Here is an 18,789-nt window from a genome sequence, read left to right on the forward strand (position 1 = left end):
TCCCCGGTAAAGGGGGACACGGGGCCCCCGGGGGTGGCGCAGGGACAAGGACAAGGACAGAGCCGCTCACAGCCTTTACTGGGGGTCGCCCCGGCCCCGCCCGCGCTGCGCCGCCGTGACGTCAGCGGGGCCGCCGTGACGTCAGAGGAGGGGGTTAGGAAGGGAGGGGGGGAGCCCTTCCCGGCCCCCCCCCCTCTTTCCGCCACGAGTGGGCCTGGGGGGGCACTGGTGGTGTCGTAGGGTCGTGGGGGCTGTGAGGGCTGGGTGTTATTGTAGGGTCTCTCGAGTTATTGCAGGGTCTCAAGCACTACAGGGGCTGGGTGTTATTGTAGGGTCTCTGGTGTTATTGTAGGGTTGTAGGGGTTGGTGTTTCTGTAGGGACATGTGTTGCTGTAGGGTCAGTGGTGTTTTTGTAGGGTTGTGGGGATGGATGTTATTGTAGGGTTTCTGGGGTTATTGTAGGGTCTGGTGTTATTTGTAGGGTGTTATTATAGGATTGTGGGGCAGTGGTGTTTTTGTAGGGTTGGGGCACTAGAGGGGCTGGGTGTTATTGTAAGGTCTCTGGTGTTATTGTAGGGTCAGGGTTGCTACAGGAGGTGGGTGTTATTGCAGGGTCATTATTGTTATTCTAAGGTCTCAGGCACTACAGGGGCTATGTTGGTGTTATTGTGTGGTCGCTGGTGTTATTGTAGGGTCTCCCCAGTGACAGCCCTATATATCACAGGGGCTCCCCACACAAGTCTCTCCCCAGAGGACCTTCTCAGCTGCTCCAGGGAATCCGTGGGTGCCCCTTTGTTACTGTAGGGTCTCCCCACACTGGTCTGTTATTGTGGTTTTGTTGCATGCTGGTTTGTTATTGTAGGGTCTCCCCTTCCAGGGTGTTATTGTGGGGTCTCCCCACCTCAGTCTGTTACTGTGGGGCCTCCCCTCACTGGTCTGCTATTGTAGGGTCTCCCCATTCTGCTTTATTATTATGGGGTCTCCCCATGACGGTTTGTAATTAGGGGGTCTCTCCTTCCAGGTGTGTTGTTGTGGGGTCTCCTTACCTCAGTCTGTTATTGCAGAGTCTCCCCACACTGGTTTGTTGCTGTGGGGTCTCCCCACGCTGGTATGTTATTGTAGGGTCTCCCCATGCCACCAGGTGCCAACGCACCTCAGGCTGCCCCTGCTGCTCAGGTGGGGTGGCTCAGGGGCCTCTGGGCGTCCCTTGGTTGCCCCCTGCCACAGGATGGCACAGGGCCACTCGGTGTCCCCCTGAGTGTCCCTGGCATGGGAGGGGCACGGGACCCCCAGCTGCGAGGACGGGGGGGACAGGGAAGGAAGGGGGATGTTGGGGAGCAGGGAATGGGGGTGCCAGGGCAGGGGGATCAGGGGAGTGGGGGAATGCCAGGGCATGGGGTGCCAGGACACGGCGGGGATGGCAGGGAATGGTGGAACAAGACATGGGGCGCCTGGATTGGGAGAGGGGGGTTTTAGGGGAAGGGGTAGCGGTGTAATGCAGGGATGACAGGGAAGGGGGTGCCACAGTATTGGGGGGGGGGTGCTAAGGAATGTGGTGCGAGGATGGAAGGGGATGCCAGGGAATGTGGTGCCAGGACACGGGGGATGGCAGGGGATGGGACAAAAGAGTAGTGGGGGGATGGCAGGAAATGGGGTGCCAGGGGAGTGGGTGGGTGTCAGGGAACGGGGTACCCGGGCAGGTGATTGGGATCCAGGGCAGAAGAGGGGTGCCAGGGGTTGGGGTGCCAGGTTAATGGGGGGATCCCGGTGGGTGGGGTGTCAGGATGCCAGGGGATGGGCCGCCAGGGAAGTGTGTGGATGCCAGGGCGTGGGATAGCAGGGCAGGTGATGGGGATCCAGGGCAGCGGGGGGGTGCCAGGGGGCGGTGTGCCAGGCCACGGGATGGCGGGCCGGTGGGGCGGAGTGCCGGGGGGATGCCGGGGAGCGGGGCTGCGGGGCGGGCTGGGCTGCGGGGGGGATGCCGGGGAGCGGGGCGGCGGGAGGGGGTACCGGGGCGGCGGGTGGGCTTTCCCCACGCCCTCGCCCCGCTTTCCCCCGCCGTCCCCGCTGCCTGCCCGGCGCTATTTGAAGTGGGACAAGAAATGCTCCACGGGGTATCTCGGGGAGTCGATGCCCAGCGCCTGGCACAGCCCCAGCAGGCGCACGCAAGCCTCCGCCCGCGTCGCCCCGTCGCACGCCACGCTCAGCAGCGGCTCCTCGTACTCGCCGTCCCCCGCCACCTCCTCGAAGAGCCGGTTGAGGCGGACGAGCCCCCGGCCCTGCAGCTCCCGCAGCGCCTCCATCCCGCCGCCGCCCGCCAGCGCCGCGCCGTGCTCCGAGCCCAGGCACATCACCCCGGCCAGGTGGGCGCGGGGCGCGGGGCGGGCGGGCAGCACCGGCGGCACCCCCAGCGCCACCAGCACCGCCGCCAGCAGCAGGTCGGGGCCGTAGACCTCCCGGATCCAGTCGCGCAGGTAGAAGCCCCCCATGCGGGGGTTGATCTCGAGCAGCCGCGGGCCCCCCGGCCCCAGCTTGAGCTCCACGTTGAAGACGCCGTCGCGCAGCCCGCACGCCCGGCAGCACTGCAGGGCCGCCCGCACCAGCTGCGCCTGCCGGTCGGCGGGCAGGCAGGAGGGCAGGCAGGCCGCCGTCTCCAGGAAGGCGGGGACGCGCGTGGGGCCGTTGTCCGACACCCAGGCGCCCACGAGCCGCCCGTCGAAGACCACCAGGTCCACGTCGTGCTCGGTGCCCGGCACGTACTCCATGAGCAGCATGGCGTTGCCCCAGCCCAGCCCGATGCCCGGGTGGTCGGCGTCGTCCCGCAGGTCCCGCCACAGCCTCGCCGCGTGCGCGTGGCACTGCCCGGCGTCCTCCACCAGCCGCACCCCGACGCCTCCGGCCCCGAACTCCAGCTTGGCCACGGCCGGGAAGGGCACGGCGCCCGCCGCCCGCTCCACGTCGCCGTGACTCTGCAGCCGGCGGCAGGGCACGGCGAAGGCGGCGGGCGGCGGGCGGCCGCGGCGGCAGCGCTGCAGGTGCTGGTGGGTCCGGCTCTTCTGCTTGGCCACGCGGACGGCGGCGGGCGAGCAGCCGCGCAGCCCCAGGCCCTGGCACACCAGCGCCGCCAGCACCACGCAGTCGTCCCAGTAGGAGAGGCAGGCGTGGGGCCGCAGCCCCCGGGAGCGCACCAGCTCCAGCACCCGCTCCGCGTGCTCCTCGTCCCGCCGGTGCTCCCGGCTGTCGTAGGGCAGGAAGGTCTGGACCAGCCCCGCGGCGAAGTGCTCCGGGTCCGACTCCACCAGGTGGATCTGCGTCGCCAGAAGAGGTGTGGCCGGGACGCCCACCGCCACTGGCCGGGACGCGGCACCCGGTGTGCGCTCCGAGACCTCCGGAGGGCAGCGCCCCAAACCCTCCTCACCTTCAGCCCGTACTCTCGAGCCGCCTCCCAGACGAAGCTCTTGCTGACGCCGCCGGCCCCGATGAGCAGGATGTCCTTGCCCTCCACCAGGTGACACTGCGCCCGGTGCAGCATGGCCTCGGCCAGCAGCCGGGGCAGGTCCCCGGCGGGCTCCCCCACGGCGCGCCCCATGGCCTCGGCCAGCACGCAGGTCTCCAGGCACCGCTGGCTGTTGGTGGCCAGGGCCACCAGCTCCAGGGCGTCATCCACGCACGCCAGCAAGAAGTCCACACCTGGGGACGGTGACAGTGACGGTGACGCCGCGCTCGGCGCCGCGGGGTGACATCGGGGACCGGCGCCGCCCCTCGCCGCGCTCACCCAGGATGTCGGTGCGGGCGCGGGTGCCGCCGCGCTGCTGCGGGCTCAGCTCGGCCTCGGCGGCCAGGAGGGCGGCCATGGCGGCCTCGGTGGCCTTCCGGAGCCGCGTGGCCAGCGCCTGGCGCTGGCTGGGGGCCACCACCCCCCACTGCTGCAGGCTGGAGTCCAGGCCCTGGGGCAGCGCCGCCCCGTGACGCACCGGGCTCTCCGCGCGTCCCACGGCGCAGGCCACCTGCGGGGACACCGGCGCGGCCGTGGGGACACCGGCTGCCACCCCATCGCCCGGGGACGTGGGCTGCCGCGGCGGCGCGGGGACACGGACGGCCACACAAGGTAGGGTGACTACCTTGCCACCAGGTATGGGGGTGTTGGCTGCCACCTCATAGCCTGGGGACCCAGCTGCCACCAGGGAAGGGGGATATGGGGTGACACATTGACCCAAGGACTGGGATATGGATGGGCACCATAGCCAGGGGACATGGGGATGTGGGCTGTCATGGCACCGGGTGCCACCATGGCTTGGGGACATGTGGGGCCACCAGGACACGGATGGCCACCACAGCCTGGGAACACACAGGGCCACAAGGGCATGGGGACCTGGGCTACTGTACCATAGCCTGGGGAACATGGGCTGCCACCAGGGCATGGAGATACACATGGCCACCAGGGTTTGGGGACACGGATAGCTTGGGGACGTGCGGGGCCACCAGGGGTTGGGGACCCACCGTACCTGGCAGAGCTGGGGCCGGTCCCCCCAGGACCTGCAGAGCAGGGTGCAGATGCGCAGGGCCACGGGCAGCCGCGGGGCTGGGCTGCCTGGGGGGCGAGCGACAGGGCAGGCACTGTCCCTACCCAACCCCCCCCCTCCTCCGGGGGCTTTGGGCACCCCCCCCGTGGCACCACGGTGGCCCTGGCCAACCCCAGCCCCAGGGGAGTGGGGGGTACAGCACGGTCATTGTCACCCCCAGCCCCAGGGGACTGTCAGGAGGCAAGGGGGGTCACCTTCCCTCCCACCCCAGGAGACTGTGGGAGTCCAGGGTGCCCTTCCCTCTCACCCCAGGTGACCGTGGGGGTCCAGGGTGACTTCCCCCCCAACCAGGGACCATGGGGGTCCAGGGCGACCACCCTCATGCCCACCCCCAGGATGCCTGGAGTTTGGGCATCCTGATGACCCTCCATCCACCCCCCAGCCACCCACCTACCCCAGGGGACAGACACAGGGCTGGCACAGCCAGGGGGACCTGGGGGGACCCTTCCCCCCCTCCCCCGGGGTGGTGGGCACCCAAGGGCGGGGGCCTTACGTGGGGGGGGCAGGGGCAGGCGGGCGGTGGGCACCATGGCCTCCAACAGGACGCTGTCCTCCTCCATCAGCCCCCGGAGCCGGGCACACACCGCCTGCGCCACCGCCGCCCCCTCCTCCTTCCGGTGGGTGCTGTGGGTGCCCGTCCCCCGCCACCGCCACCCCGCCGGCCGCACCATCACCTGTGGGCACCTCCGTGTCACCCCGTGGGCACCCCGTGTCACCCTGTGCCACCCCATCACCTGTGAACACCCCCATGTCACCCTGTGCCACCCCATCACCTGTGAGCACCCCCATGCCACCCAGTGCCACCCGGTGCCACACCAACAGCCACCCCACCACCTGTGTGTACCCCCATGTCACCCCCCACCATGGTCACCACCTGCATGTGCCAATGTGCCACCCAGGGCCACCTCAACAGCCACCCCACCACCCCGGTACAGTTGTCACACTGTCACCAGTGACACCCTACTGGTGTGTGACCCACAGGTGCCCCCACCGTGCCCCTGTGCCCTGCCGTGCCCATACCCCTTACCCCTACCCCCCTGCCACGCCCTGTGGGTGCCCCTCGTGCCCCCCTGTGCCCACCTGGCTGTAGGGCTCCATGGCGGTGCCCCCCAGGAAGGCGCCCACCTCCTCCCGCACCAGGCTGTCCTGGCCCTGGGGGTCCTGCAGCCGCACCAGCCTCACCCCGGGCACCTCCAGCTCGGCGGGCAGGTCCCCCCGAGCCTCCAGGACGAAGGCCAGCGTGGGGGGCACGGGCAGCTTGGCACGAGCCGCCAGCACCCAGCGGGTGACCAGCAGGTCCTCGAGGCGTCGGGCGAGCGGGGCCGAGCCCCCCGTGGGGCAGTCGAGGTCACGGGCCAGCTCGGCCGCCCAGCCGCCCTCGGGGTCCCACGGCGCGAACGTGCCCGTCACGTAGTTGGCACGGCGGGGGGGTACGAAGGTCTCCAGGGCGCTGTGACCCCCCACCTTGAAGGAGACCCCCTGGGAGAGCAGCAGGGACCAAGCACCGGGACACGACTCCGACGGCACCCGGCTGGCCCAGGTGGGTGACAGGCACAGCACCATGGCACCTGGGGGCGGGCAGGGGGTGGGCAGTGAGGGCCCCGTACCCCCTGACACCCCGGGGTGGCGTTTGCTGCTGGACTGGTGTGTACTGGGGTTAGTGGGGCACGGGGGGTTGGTGCCACCCTCCTCCCCTGCCTCAGTTTCCTTCCCAGCCCCGGTCACGCAGCACAGGCGGGTTTGGGGACACCCCACTGTGGGGTCAGGGCTGGGGACAAGGGGACCTTTCCCACCTGGGCAGCGGGTGCCACCCTCCAGCAGGACGGGCAGGAAGGCGGTGGGGGAGCCCAGGATGCAAACAGTCATGTCCAGCGGGCCAAATCCTGCCGGGAAGGGGAGGGTCAACAGCCCCGGGGTGGGAACCCCGGTGCCACTCTGTCCCTGGCACCCCAGCCCGGCTAGGAGACCCCAAATATCCCTTGTCCCGAGCCCGGCACTGTGCCCCCAGTGCCACCCCAGTCCCTGCCACCCCCGTGTCCCCAGGCTGGCACTATTCCCTAATCCCAGTCCCTGCCACCCCCGTGTCCCCAGCCTGGCGCCGTTCCCCCACCCCAGCCCGTGCCACCCCCGTGTCCCCAGCCTGGCGCCGTGCCCCCCGTGCCTCCCACCCGTGCGGGGCTCCGCGGAGCAGTCCAGCGTGGGGGGCAGCCCCTCCTGGCACAGGGCGCTCTGCAGCCGCTCGAAGGCGTGGGTGGCACCGTCGGGGTCCCCGCTGTCCCCGGGCACGTCGCCATCGGGGGCCTCGTCCTCCAGCCAGCCTGGGCACAGCGCCTCGGGCCCTGCCCACTCCTGCTCCGCAGGGCTGGGCACCCGCTCCGGGCTCGGCTGGGCCATCGAGAGCTGCGGGAGCAGGGACCGCGCTGGCATGGGGCTGGCACGGGGAGAAGGGGGTGGCACGGGGCTGGAACTGGGATAAGGGGGTTGGGATGGGGCTGGAACAGAGCTAAGTGGATGGCATGCAGTTGAGGTGCTGGTATGTGGGGCTGGCACAGGCTAAAGAGCTGGTATGGCAGTGGCATGGGGCCAAGGGGGTGGCACGGGGCTGGCATGGGGCTAGTGGGTTGGCATCATGCTAGTATGAGGCTTGCATGGGACTAAGGGAGAGCACGTGGCTGGCACAGGGCTGGTGTGGGGCTGCCACGGCTCTAAGGGTTTGGTGTGGGGCCAGTGGTTTAGCGTGGGACTGGCATGGGGCTGGCACAGGTCTGAAGGGCTGCTATAGGGGTGGTATGAGGCTGGCATGGGGCTAATTGCTTGTCACGGGTCTGGCACGGGACTAAGGGGTTGGTATGTGGCTAACAGGCTGGCACGGGGCTAAATGGGTTGCCATGGACTGGCATGGGTCTGGCTCGGGTTTGAGGGGCCGACAGGGATCTAAGGGGCTGGCGTGGGTGTGGCACGGGGTTGTCACGGGGGCAGACACCGGGCGGGCACGGGGGACACGGTGCAGACGCAGCATAGGGGCACCGGGCGCCGCTGCCACCCGCGGGTGGGGGTGTCACGGTGCCGGGGGGCTGCGGGCGCCGGGCACAGCGCCACCGCCTCGGGGACAGCGGGGCAGTGCCAGCCGCCGGGGCCACCAGCTCCCGGACAAAGCGTCCCCTTGTCCCCGCGGGGTCACGCGGAGGGTGGGCACAGCACGCCACGCTGCCCCGCGCCAGTGCCCGGCACCGCCGGGGTCCCTGGGGTGGGCACACACCTCCGCCCGGACCCCCCACCCGGGGGCCACTCACCATCCTGGTGACAGAGGGGCTGCAAGAGAAGGACAGGCGGAGTCAGTGTGGCTCCTTGGGGACCTGCCACCCCCCCGGCCACACCCCCCCGGTGCCGAGAGCCCCCTCTAGAGCCCCCCATGGGAGAACCCCTCCCGCAGCACCCACCAGAGCCTGACACCCTTCCTGGGGCACCCCTGGTTGCCAATTCTGGTGCCCCCACCTTGTCCCCTCGGTGCCAACCCCAGCGGCCCCAGTTTGTTCTCTTGGTGCCAGCCCCACAGTGCCATTCCTGGTGTCCCGAGGTTGACCCCTCTGTGCCAGCTCCAGTGGCCCCAGCTTGTCCCCTCGTTGACCACCCTGGCGGCCCCAGATTGACCCCTCGGTGCCAGTCACGGTGGCCCTGGGTTTTCCCCTCGGTGCCAGCCCCGGTGGCCCCGGCACCTCCGGCTGAGCCCGCCCAGGGATTAGTGTAATCCCGTGCCAGCTCAGCACAGCCGGGGGCAACCCCCCCAGCCCCGGGGGTGCCAAGGTGCCCTGGGGGTGCAGACCCAGGTCCCCGGGGTGTCCCCGGCCCCCAGGGTGTCCCCAGCCCCGGCAGGTGCCCGGCAGAGCTGGCACGAAGGGAAACTGAGGCACGGAGCTGAGCGGTGCCCGCTGGCAGCCACGCACCGAGGCACCCCCCGCCCCCCGGGGTGCCGGGACCTCAGGGGGACGTGGCGGGGGGGTTGTCCCCAAGGGGTGGCCGGCACCCGGGGACAGGGCTGGGGGGCACGCTGCTCGGTGACATGGCACAAGAACCCCCCAAAACCCATCCACGAGGCAGCCACCGGGGTCCCTCCAGGTCCGCGCCCCCCCCCCAGCCTGGGGACCTCCCTGTCCCCCTCCACCCCCAGCCGGGAGGTGGCCCTGCGGTCCCCAAGCTGGGACAGCCGTGTCCCCCGGTACCTTGGGGTGGGAGCCGTGGCCTGAGAGCGCGCAGGGGACGAGGGCTCGGGGACAACTGGCACAGGGGACACCGGCCGGTCTGGCCTTTAAACCCCCCCCGCGCCACCCCGGGGTGCCAACCCCCGGCCCCGTGCCCCGGATTAGGCGACACAGAGCCCCATTGTCCCCTCTGCCACCTCGCGCCAGGCGCTGGCACCTCTGTCCGTGTCCCTGTCCCTGTCCCCGTCGCCAGGGAGGGACACGCTGCCACAGCGGGGCCCGGGGCGTGGCTCAGCCCGCCGGGGTGTCCCTGTCCCCCCGTCCCGTGTCCCCAGGCTGGGCACGCCCTCTGCCCCCCCCGCCCCGGCCCCCCGGCCCCAGCGTGGCGGAGCTGCCAACACGCACGTCCCCGGGCTTATCTCCAGCTGCCTGCGGTGTCACTGTCACCGTCACCGTCACCACCACCGGCAGGCACGGGGCCATCAGCGCGGCTGCTGCGCCGCAGGGTCCTGCACGCGCTGTCACCCGCTCCCTGTCACCCGCTCCCTGTCACCCGCAGCCTGTCACCCGCTCCCTGTCACCCGCACTGTCACCTGCACTGTCACTCACACCTTGTCCCCTGCACCATCACCTGCAGCCTTGTCACTGCCACCCCATCACCCGCATCCTGTCACCCACAGCTTGTCACCCACGCTGTCACCTGCACCCTGTCACCCACACCCTGTCACCTGCACCTGGTTACCCTCACCCTGTCACCCGCACCGTGTCACCTGCACACACACACACCCTGCACACCTGTACTGTCACACCGCTCTGTGCACACACACACACGTGTGCACACACACACGTGTACACACACACACACACACACGTGTGCACACAACCCGTCACCCTGTCACCTGCATCCTGTCACCCGCACCTCGTCACCTGCACCCTGTCACATGGGCACGTGCACACACATGTGCACATGCACACACACGTGCACACACACACATGCACAGCTACACAGACACACACACATGTGCACACAGACACACACACGTGCGCGCACACACACACGTGTGCATACACACACACGCACACATACACAGACACACGCGTGCGCACACACACACACATACATACACACACAGACACATGTGCACACACACACACACACGTGCACACACACACATGTGCGTGCACACACACACGTGCACACACCCCAGCCTGCATCCCTCTGTTCCTGCCCTCCCTACACCAGCACCCCCCCAAGAACACATCCCCCCCCCGGATCACCCGGACCCCCACCCTGCCAGCACCCACCGGCGGTGGCAGTGGCGGTGTCAGTCGGTCCCGGTGCTGTCACACCCCGGCGGTGGCTCTGCCCGCTCCGGTCCCGGCGGTGGCAGCGGCGCCTCCTGCCCGGGCGGGGCGGCCCCGGGCGGGGCGGGGCGGGACCGGGGGCACCGGAGGGACCGGGGGGACCGAGAGGGGTGGCAGGAAAAGGGGACAGCGGGGGGCCCGTGGCTGCGGAGCCGGGATGGCACCGCGGGGGGACGGGGACAGGGAGCGAGACTGGGACACGGGACGGGGACAGGGATGGGGGTAGGGGACAAGTGACCGGGGACAGGGACCGGGCCAGCCCGAGGTCACCCAGGGCCGGGTGTAAAACTGACACCGCGGAGCAGAAATGTCAGGGCCGGGGCAGGCCCCGGGAGCTATTCCCGACCGCACCCGCACGGCTGGAATGGCGCACAGGGAATGGCAGGGAATGGCATGCGGGCAGTGGCACGGCATGGCGTGGTGCACAGGGAGTGGAATACAGGGAATGGCATGGCACGGCACAGGAGAATGGCATGTCTTGGCATGGCATACAGAGAATGGCGCACAGGGAATGGCATGGCAGGGCACAGCATGGCATGAGAGAGCATGGCACGGCATGGCACAGCCACTGTGGGCAGGGGGATAGGCGGGGGACAGGCAGGGGACAGGCAGAACCCCATCCCTGGCACTGCCACCCTGCCCCAGCCGTGGCACAACCTTGTCATCCTCCTCCGTGTCCCCAGCGGGAGCCCGGCCTTCGGGGTGTCCCCGAGGTGGCAACAGCTTCCCGGCAACCGCCCGGTGCTGCTCCCGACGGTGTCCCCAAGGCCCCGGGGCGGGGACATCCCCGAGCTCTGCCAGGCGTCGTGGTGTCCCCTGGTGTCCCTCTGTGTCCCCTGCGTGTCACCCTGACTCCAGTCCTGGGGACCCACTCCTGCCCTGGTCCCTCCTGGTCTGCCCCTAACTCCACGCAGCCCCTATCCCTGTGCTCCCAGGACTAGGATACGAGTGCCCATGTCCCCCCGTGTCCCCTCCGTGTCCCCAGGGCCCCAGTCCCGGGGACCCCCATCTACCCCGAGGCTGCCTCCTCCACTCTATCTCTGCCCGCCCAGGAGCGGGATACGAGTCCCCGTGGTCCCTCTTGTCCCCTTTCCCGCGATGTCCCCTTTCCCAGGGTGTCCCCCTTCCGGGGTTATGCCCTTTCCCAGGATGTCCCCCTTCCCGGGGTATCCCCGTTCCCGGCGTGTCCCCCTGTCCAGGGATGTCCCCTTGCCCGGCTTCTCCATCTGCCACGCATGTCCCACCTCCACGGGTGTCCTCCTGCCTCTATGCCACCGCCGTGGCTCCCCGCCCCCCTCCCCTCCATGTTTGTCCTGTCTCCCGTCCCCATCGGCGCTGGGATCGGGACACCGGGACAAGGGGGACGCCGAAGCGCCGCGGTGACTCCTCCGAGCCGGCAGGGGGCGCCCCCGAGCGAGGGGGGGGGAGGCGCTCTGGGCGGGCGCGCGGGGCGTGGCGGCGCGCGGGCGGCCATGGCGGACACCGAGAAGCTCAACCTCGACTCCATCATCAGCCGCCTCCTGGAGGGTGAGGGGTCCCCGCCGCCCCCGGCCCCCGGGATTGCCCCCTGTCCGTCCGCGGAGGTCCCCGGGGCCCGCCCGGGCCGTGCCCCAACGCCGCGGAGGGGGAGGTTCCCGGCCCGGGCCTGGCGGGGGGGGGGGTGTTAGGCCGCGGTGCTTTTGGGAAGGGGGGTCATGATCGGGTGGTGTTTGGGGCGGGTCCCCAAGGGGTCTGGAAGGCTCGAGCTGAGCCTGGAGGATATGGGAGGAGTCCCTGAGCAGTCTATACCCCGCGGGGGGGGTGCGGGCTGGAAGATATGAGGGGGGTCCCCAAGGGGTGTGGGGGGCTGGAGATGAGCCTGAGGATACGGGGGGGTCCCCAAGGGGTGTGGGGGTTGGAACTGAGCCTGGAGGATATGGGGGGAGTTCCTAAGGGATCTGTTTCCCGGCGGGAGGGGCTGGGGAATACAAGGGGGGTGCCCTAGAGATGGGCTGCTGGCGGGGTTCCTGGGGAGTTCCTGGGGCACTTTAGGGGTCCCTGACCCCACTCTCTGGGGTGGGGGGCCAGTCCAAGGGTCGCGGCCAGGGAAGAACGTGCAGCTGACGGAGAACGAGATCCGGGGGCTGTGCCTGAAATCCCGGGAGATCTTCCTGAGCCAGCCGATCCTGCTGGAGCTGGAGGCACCTCTCAAGATCTGCGGTGAGGGCTGGATGGGTGGGTGGGGGGTCCTGCACAGCCCTGCGCTGCCCATGGGAAGGCAGGGGGGCTGTGGGGAGCTGGGGTCCCACTCACAGCCTGTCCCCCCCCCTCAGGTGACATCCACGGGCAGTACTATGACCTGCTGCGGCTCTTTGAGTACGGGGGCTTCCCCCCTGAGAGCAACTACCTGTTTCTGGGGGACTACGTGGACCGGGGCAAGCAGTCTCTGGAGACCATCTGCCTCCTGCTCGCCTACAAGATCAAGTACCCCGAGAATTTCTTCCTGCTGCGGGGCAACCACGAGTGTGCCAGCATCAACCGCATCTACGGCTTCTACGACGAGTGTGAGTGCCCAGGCTGGGCCCCCCAAACCCCCCAGCTGTCCCTGTGCACCCCTCACCTGCTGCTGTCCCAGTGCTGTCCCACCCCAGCTGTGACCAGGGTAGTCCTCCCGCCCCCTCTGCCCTCCCACCGTGTTCTCCTGACCTCCCTCATGTATCCTCCTGTCCACCCTGTGTCCTTCTGCCACCTCCTGTCCTCCTGTATCCTCCTACCCCCTCATGTGCTCGTCACCCTCTCTTGTCCCCTTGTCTACCACTCCTGTTGTCCTCCTGTCACCCCGTATCCTTTTACTGCCTCCCCATGTCCTCCTGCCCACCCCTATGTCCTCCTGCCCCCTCTGTGTGGCCTCCTGTACCCCCGTATCCTGCTGCCCCCCATGTCCTCTTGCCACCGCCCTGTGTCCTCTTGCCACCCCTCCTTGTCCCCCTGACCCCCCATATCCCCCATCCACTGCTCCCATTGTCCTCCTGCCTATCCCATGTCCTACTGCCCCTCCTTGTCTTCCTGTCCCCCTCCACATCCTCCTGCCACCCCTTGCCCACCCCTGTGTCCTCCTGTCCCCTTCCATGTCCTCCTGTCCCTCTCCATGTCCTCCTGCCACCCCTTGCCCACCCTTGTCCTCCTGTCTCCCTCCACATCATCCTGTCCCCCTCCACGTCCTCCTGCCCTCTCCCCACGTCCTCCTGCCCTCTCCCCACGTCCTCCTGCCCTCTCCCCATGTCCTCCTGCCCCCCCGTTGTCCCCCTGCCCCACTATAATCTTTCTGTCCCCCCATGTGCTCTTGCCACCCCTCCTTGTCCCCCTGACCCCCATGTCCCTCATCCACTACTCCCATTGTCCTCCTGCCCATCCCATGTCCTACTGCCCCTCCTTGTCTTCCTGTCCCCCTCCACATCCTCCTGCCACCCCCTCCTGTCCTCTTGTCCTCCTGTGTCCCCCTGGCCATACCAATATCCCCCTGCCATCCCTGTGTCCTCCTGACCTCTCCAGTGTCCACTTGCCACCCCTTTGTCCAGCCCTGTGTCCTCCTACCCCCCCCCAGTCCCACCCTGTCCCCCTGTGCCCCCATGTCACCCACCTCAGTGCCCTCCCAAGGACCCCCCCACATCCCCATTGTCCCCCAAGGACACCCCCACGTCCCCATTGTCCCCCAAGGACACCCCCACATCCCCATTGTCCCCCAAGGACACCCCCACGTCCCCATTGTCCCCCAAGGACACCCCCACATCCCCATTGTCCCCGAAGGACACCCCTAAGTCCCCATTGTCCCCCAAGACACCCCCGCGTCCCAATTGTCCCCCAAGGACACCCCCACGTCCCTATTGTCCCCCAAGGACACCCCTAAGTCCCCATTGTCCCCCAAGGACACCCCCACGTCCCCATTGTCCCTGTGCAGCCAGAGCTTTGCCAGGTCTGATGGACCTCAGGGCAGCTGCCTGTGCATCACCTGGGGGCTAAACCCCCTGTTGGGAGCCCCACACACACTTAAGTCCCTGTTGTCCCCCAAGGACACCCCCAAATCCTCCCTGTCCCCCCCAGGCAAGCGGCGATACAACATCAAGCTCTGGAAGACCTTCACCGACTGCTTCAACTGTTTGCCCATCGCCGCCATCGTGGACGAGAAGATCTTCTGCTGCCACGGAGGTGGGGAAAAAAACCCCTTTCCCAGGGATCTGGGGAGGGGCTGTGGAGGGGCGGGATCTCCGTGCTGAGCTCCGGGGGCTCCCCTTCCCCGCAGGGCTGTCCCCAGACCTGCAGTCGATGGAGCAGATCCGGCGGATCATGCGGCCCACGGACGTCCCGGATCAGGGGCTGCTCTGCGACCTGCTCTGGTCCGACCCCGACAAGGACGTGCAGGGCTGGGGGGAGAACGACCGCGGCGTCTCCTTCACCTTCGGGGCCGAGGTGGTGGCCAAGTTCCTGCACAAGCACGACCTGGATCTCATCTGCCGGGCACACCAGGTACCTCCGGGACCCCCAAAATATTGGGGAGGGACCCTGGAGTGGGGCTTTGGGTGCCCAGTGGGTGTCGGGTGTAGGGCAGGCATGTGTACCCCGAGGATTTGCCCCTCAAGGGCGGTGTGTGCTCCAGGGGTGGGTCCTGAGGGGGTGTTTGCCCGCCCCAGAGGAGGTGTTTGATTTTGGGGGGTTGTTGTGAGTGTGTAGGCAGGATTTCAGGGGGGATTTGCTCTGGGATTTGGGTATTTATCCTAGAGGAGTGAGATTTTACCCCAGGATTTGGGCATTTGCCTGGAGGTGGATACTGGCCCCAGGGGGGAGGATTTGCCTGACATTGACCCTGGGGGGGTGAGCATTTGCCCCGTGAGGGTCAAAATTTGCCCCAGGGGAGTGAGTATTCACCCTGGGAGCCTGGATATCTGGCCTTGGGGATGGATATTTTACTCCAGGGAAGTGGGAATTTGCCCTGAGTGGGCGGGTATTGACCCCAGGGGAGTGGGTATTCAGGAGGGGAATATTTGCCACAGAGGGGGTGGGTATTTGCCCCTGAAGTTGCACAGTGGTCCCGGGGTTTGGTTTATTTGCCCGGGGGGGTGGTTATCTGCCCCGGGGGTGCTCACTGTGTGCCCCCCTCGTGCAGGTGGTGGAGGATGGCTACGAGTTCTTCGCCAAGCGCCAGCTCGTCACCCTGTTCTCGGCCCCCAACTACTGCGGCGAGTTCGACAACGCGGGCGCCATGATGAGCGTGGACGAGACCCTCATGTGCTCCTTCCAGGTGGGCTGGGCCAGGGGCAGGACACCCCCAATTCCTGCTGGAGGGGCTGGAGGGAGAGCGGAGGGCACCGAGGTGTTCTGCCCTGGAGGCAGGAGGGGAGCGGGGAGCTGGGGCGGGACGGTGTGAAGCCCCTTGTGTGAAGCCCCTTCCTTGCCCATTTCTCTCCCTCCCCTCATGCATTTCTCTCCCCCTTCACCCCTTTCTGACCCGTTTCTTCCCCCCCTGACCCGTTTCTCCCCCTTGCCCCCCAGATCCTGAAGCCGGCCGACAAGAGCAAGGGCAAGTACGGGCAGTTCAGTGGGCTGAACCCCGCCGGGCGCCCCGTCACCCCCCCCCGAAACTCTGCCAAAGCCAAGAAATGAGCCGTGGGAGCCGCCCCCTGCCCCGGCTGGGGTGCTGCCCACCCACCCTCCTGTCCCCCTCCCCACCCCACACCCACCCACACACACAGAATCAGGTCGCTTTTCTTTCGACTCAAGTTTTTTTATTTGGAGGATCCTGTTTCCCCCCCCTCTTCGAGCCACGCTCCACCAAAGCAAGCCCAGTGCCAGGGCAGGGAGTGCCGGGGCGAGGGGGGAGCCCGGAGCCCAGAGCCCAGAGCCCAGCCCTGGGGTGGCAGCGGAGCGGGGGGCGGGAGGAAATTTTTGGGGAATAAACTTGTAATGAATCGGGTCACTGGGGGGTGCCTGTGCTGGTTGGATGCTGAGGGGGTGGCAGTGGCTCGGGGCTCAACATTCTCCATCGCTGTCCTCTGCCAGCACCTCCTGGGTGGGGGCCAGGCCGGGCCCCCCTGGTGTCAGCACCGAGCCGAAAAACAGGGAGCGGAACTGTGGGGAGAAAGGAGGGGGTCAGGAGGGGGCTGTGACCACCCCCTGCCCCCAGGCACACCCATCCCAGACCTTCTTGTGAGGGGGGGTCATGAGGGGGCTGTGACCACCTCCTGCCCCCCCAGGCACACCCATCCCAGACCTTCTTGTGAGGGGGGGTCCCCGGCACAGCTCCGTCCTCATCCTCTTCCTCCTCCTGCTCCTCAGGGTCGCTCTGGGCTGTCCGGGGGGTGCGCAGGGGGAAGGTGGGGCTGGGGGGCCCCCCGGATGCCCCCTCACAGGCACTGCTTTCCAGGGCAACCATGTAGGACTCAAGGTCATCAGCGAAGTCGTCAGCCGGGGTGGGCAGGTGGGACACACTGATGGGGAGGGAGCGAGGAGACAGGGGCAGGATCAGGAATGTTCACTCTGGTCCCTGCTGTGAGCAGCTGGGGGGTTCCTGTGGGACTCACCCGTTGGTGGGGGGGGGGAGGGAGCTGCTTTCCAGGTCAGAGAGGGTGGCCAGCACCAGGTGAACCTCCAGCACGGTGTCATCCAGGGTGAAGACCACCGGCCTGGGGGCACAGAGGGGCTGAGGGTTGGGGGGACACAGAGGCAGGGCTGGCACGGGGTGCGGGGCACAGCACCCCCTCCTACCTGCCAGGCTCATCGAAGTGGATGGTGAGGAGCAGGTTGGAGGCCTCGGCGAAGGTCAGCAGCCCCTGGGGACAAAGTGGGGGGTGAGGGGGGAGCTGGGGGGTGACACGGGGCTGGGGGAACCCAGCAGGGACTCACCCGAAATTCCTTGAGGCAGAAGGTGATGCGGGAGCCCGGGGACACGGTCACTGACTGGAACTCGTCCTCAGCCAGCCACAGCTCCGTCACCATCGTCTTGCTCAGCTCTGGTGGGAGGGAGAGGTGGGTTGGGGGGCTGTGAGGGCACCCCAGGGCAGACAAAGGGCTACTTCAGCCCACAGGACTCACCTGCCTCGTCCTCCACGTAGTTCCGGAGGCTGATCTTGCCCCCGGGGCCAGTCCCCAGTGTCACCTCAGCCAGCGTCGGGGGGAAGTGGACCACAGCGTCTGCCAGCACGCTGGGGGCACAGGGGGTAGGTGAGGGGGGCACATGGAGGGGGGCTGAGCACCCCAAATCCCATGGGGCCAGCCAGGATCCCTCCTTCCTTCCACCCTCATCCCCCTGTGCCCACCCCGGTGTACCCCTTTGTCCTGCCCACCCCAGTGCCATCCCCGTGGTGTCCCCTTGTTCCCCTCTCACCGTGCCGGGGCACAGAGGCGGCTGGAGCAGCTCTGGGTGTCGAACACGGCCTGGAGCCGCTCGCACTCCTGGAAGGCCAGGTTGTGTGTCTTGGTGACACCTGGCAGTGGGGACACGGGCTCAGCAGAGCAGCACACGGTGCCAGCATGTCCCCGCTGTTGTGTCACCCCCCTGGCACTCACCATACTTGCAGTGGAGCTGCAGGACCAGGCGGCTGGCACGGTGCTTGAGCAGGATGAGGCATTTCCCCACCGACTTCTCCAGCGAGGGCAGCGAGCGGAACACGCCCAGGAAGGACTGTGGGCAGGGGATGGATACAGGGGATGGATACAGAGACTGTCACCTGCCTGAGAAAAACGGGGAGCTCGGGGGGAAGGTGTTCCTGGGCAGGGGGGCCGCACCTTCATGTGGACTTTGCATCGGAAGTGCTCGGTGTCGGGCGCGGGGCCGCCCGGCTCGTACAGCTGGAAGAAGAGGGGGGCGAAGAGGAAGGAGGCGAAGGCGGAGCGGGAGGAGTTGACGGCGCGCAGGGACAGCTGGGGGACACGCACACGCAGTGTTGGCGCTGCCTGGAGGGACTGAAGGGGGCACAGGTGCCCCACCCAGCTCCCCCAGCTGCTCCGTACCCCCTTCTCCGTGGGCTCCAGGTACAGCTCGTCGCCGATGCGGGACAGGGAGTGCACGGCTCGGCCCAGCACTGGGAAAGAGAGGGTGAGTAAGGGGGGTGAGGCAGGGCCTGGGGGACCCCCCCGCCCCGCCGTGCCCCCTGCTCACCTTTGACGTTGCCGCCCGCGATGACACATTTCATGGCACCGGCACCGGGCGGGCACGTGGGGGCTTCGCGCCACCGCCCCCAGGCCCCGCCCCCGAGCGAAGGCCACGCCCCCTCCCCACAGACCGCGCCCCTCAGTGACGCCTGCGAACTGAGGCCACGCCCCCTCCCACGAAAGACCACGCCCCCCAGCTGGTTCCGCCCCGCGGCCTCACCGCCCCCTCCCTTCCCCACGGTTTTTGGTTTCCCCGCTCCTCGCCCCGCAGCTCCCCGCCCTCCCCAGCGGCCCCGCAGTGGTCTCGCCTGCTCCCCCGCCCCCCTCCAGCCCCTCCCGGTGGTTCCGGCCGCTTCACCCCCGCCGGTGCCTTCCCGGCTTCCCGCGCCCGCCCTGCGCCCGCCGCCTCCCCATTGGCTGCGAGTGCCGCTCGGTCCCGCCCCCGCCGCGTTCCGATTGGTCCGCGCCGGGGGCGCGCGTGACGGCACGGTGCGAGAGCACCACGTGACCGGCGCGCG

General features: G+C 68.3%; 3 protein-coding genes across 4 annotated transcripts; 1 reads left to right on the forward strand and 2 right to left on the reverse strand.

The window, feature by feature from the left end:
• Positions 1-59: 59 nt before the first annotated feature.
• Positions 60-8,920, reverse strand: CARNS1 (carnosine synthase 1). 2 transcript variants are annotated; one of them, XM_039389235.1, is made up of 10 exons: positions 8,804-8,920; positions 7,877-7,895; positions 6,752-6,983; positions 6,377-6,466; positions 5,664-6,151; positions 5,077-5,257; positions 4,506-4,591; positions 3,776-4,007; positions 3,419-3,690; positions 60-3,308 (listed from the first exon to the last, which is right to left on the reverse strand). In XM_039389235.1, exons 2-10 carry the CDS (start codon positions 7,877-7,879, stop codon positions 2,082-2,084), a joined length of 2,811 nt encoding a protein of 936 aa, XP_039245169.1. In that variant the 5' UTR covers positions 7,880-7,895; positions 8,804-8,920; the 3' UTR covers positions 60-2,081. The 2 variants fall into 2 exon arrangements, with proteins under 2 accessions (XP_039245169.1, XP_027595464.2); XM_027739663.2 differs by lacking the exons at positions 7,877-7,895; positions 8,804-8,920 and having other exon boundaries at positions 6,752-7,172.
• Positions 8,921-11,567: 2,647 nt separating this feature from the next.
• On the forward strand, positions 11,568-16,097 carry PPP1CA (protein phosphatase 1 catalytic subunit alpha). Its single transcript, XM_027739672.2, has 7 exons — positions 11,568-11,674; positions 12,215-12,346; positions 12,460-12,690; positions 14,228-14,332; positions 14,427-14,650; positions 15,288-15,422; positions 15,674-16,097. The coding sequence occupies exons 1-7, from the start codon at positions 11,620-11,622 to the stop codon at positions 15,782-15,784; spliced, it is 993 nt and encodes a 330-aa protein (XP_027595473.1). The 5' UTR covers positions 11,568-11,619; the 3' UTR covers positions 15,785-16,097.
• RAD9A (RAD9 checkpoint clamp component A) lies at positions 15,885-18,375 on the reverse strand. Its single transcript, XM_027739671.2, has 11 exons — positions 18,279-18,375; positions 18,131-18,201; positions 17,906-18,040; positions 17,687-17,801; positions 17,505-17,604; positions 17,213-17,322; positions 17,024-17,130; positions 16,886-16,950; positions 16,702-16,803; positions 16,392-16,608; positions 15,885-16,249 (listed from the first exon to the last, which is right to left on the reverse strand). The coding sequence occupies exons 1-11, from the start codon at positions 18,310-18,312 to the stop codon at positions 16,151-16,153; spliced, it is 1,155 nt and encodes a 384-aa protein (XP_027595472.1). The 5' UTR covers positions 18,313-18,375; the 3' UTR covers positions 15,885-16,150.
• Between the last annotated feature and the right edge of the window lie 414 nt (positions 18,376-18,789).

The sequence above is a fragment of the Pipra filicauda genome, unplaced genomic scaffold, assembly GCF_003945595.2.
Source record: "Pipra filicauda isolate LSUMZ 115617 unplaced genomic scaffold, ASM394559v2 scaffold719_size241573_pilon, whole genome shotgun sequence".
NCBI classification, from domain to species: domain Eukaryota; kingdom Metazoa; phylum Chordata; class Aves; order Passeriformes; family Pipridae; genus Pipra; species Pipra filicauda.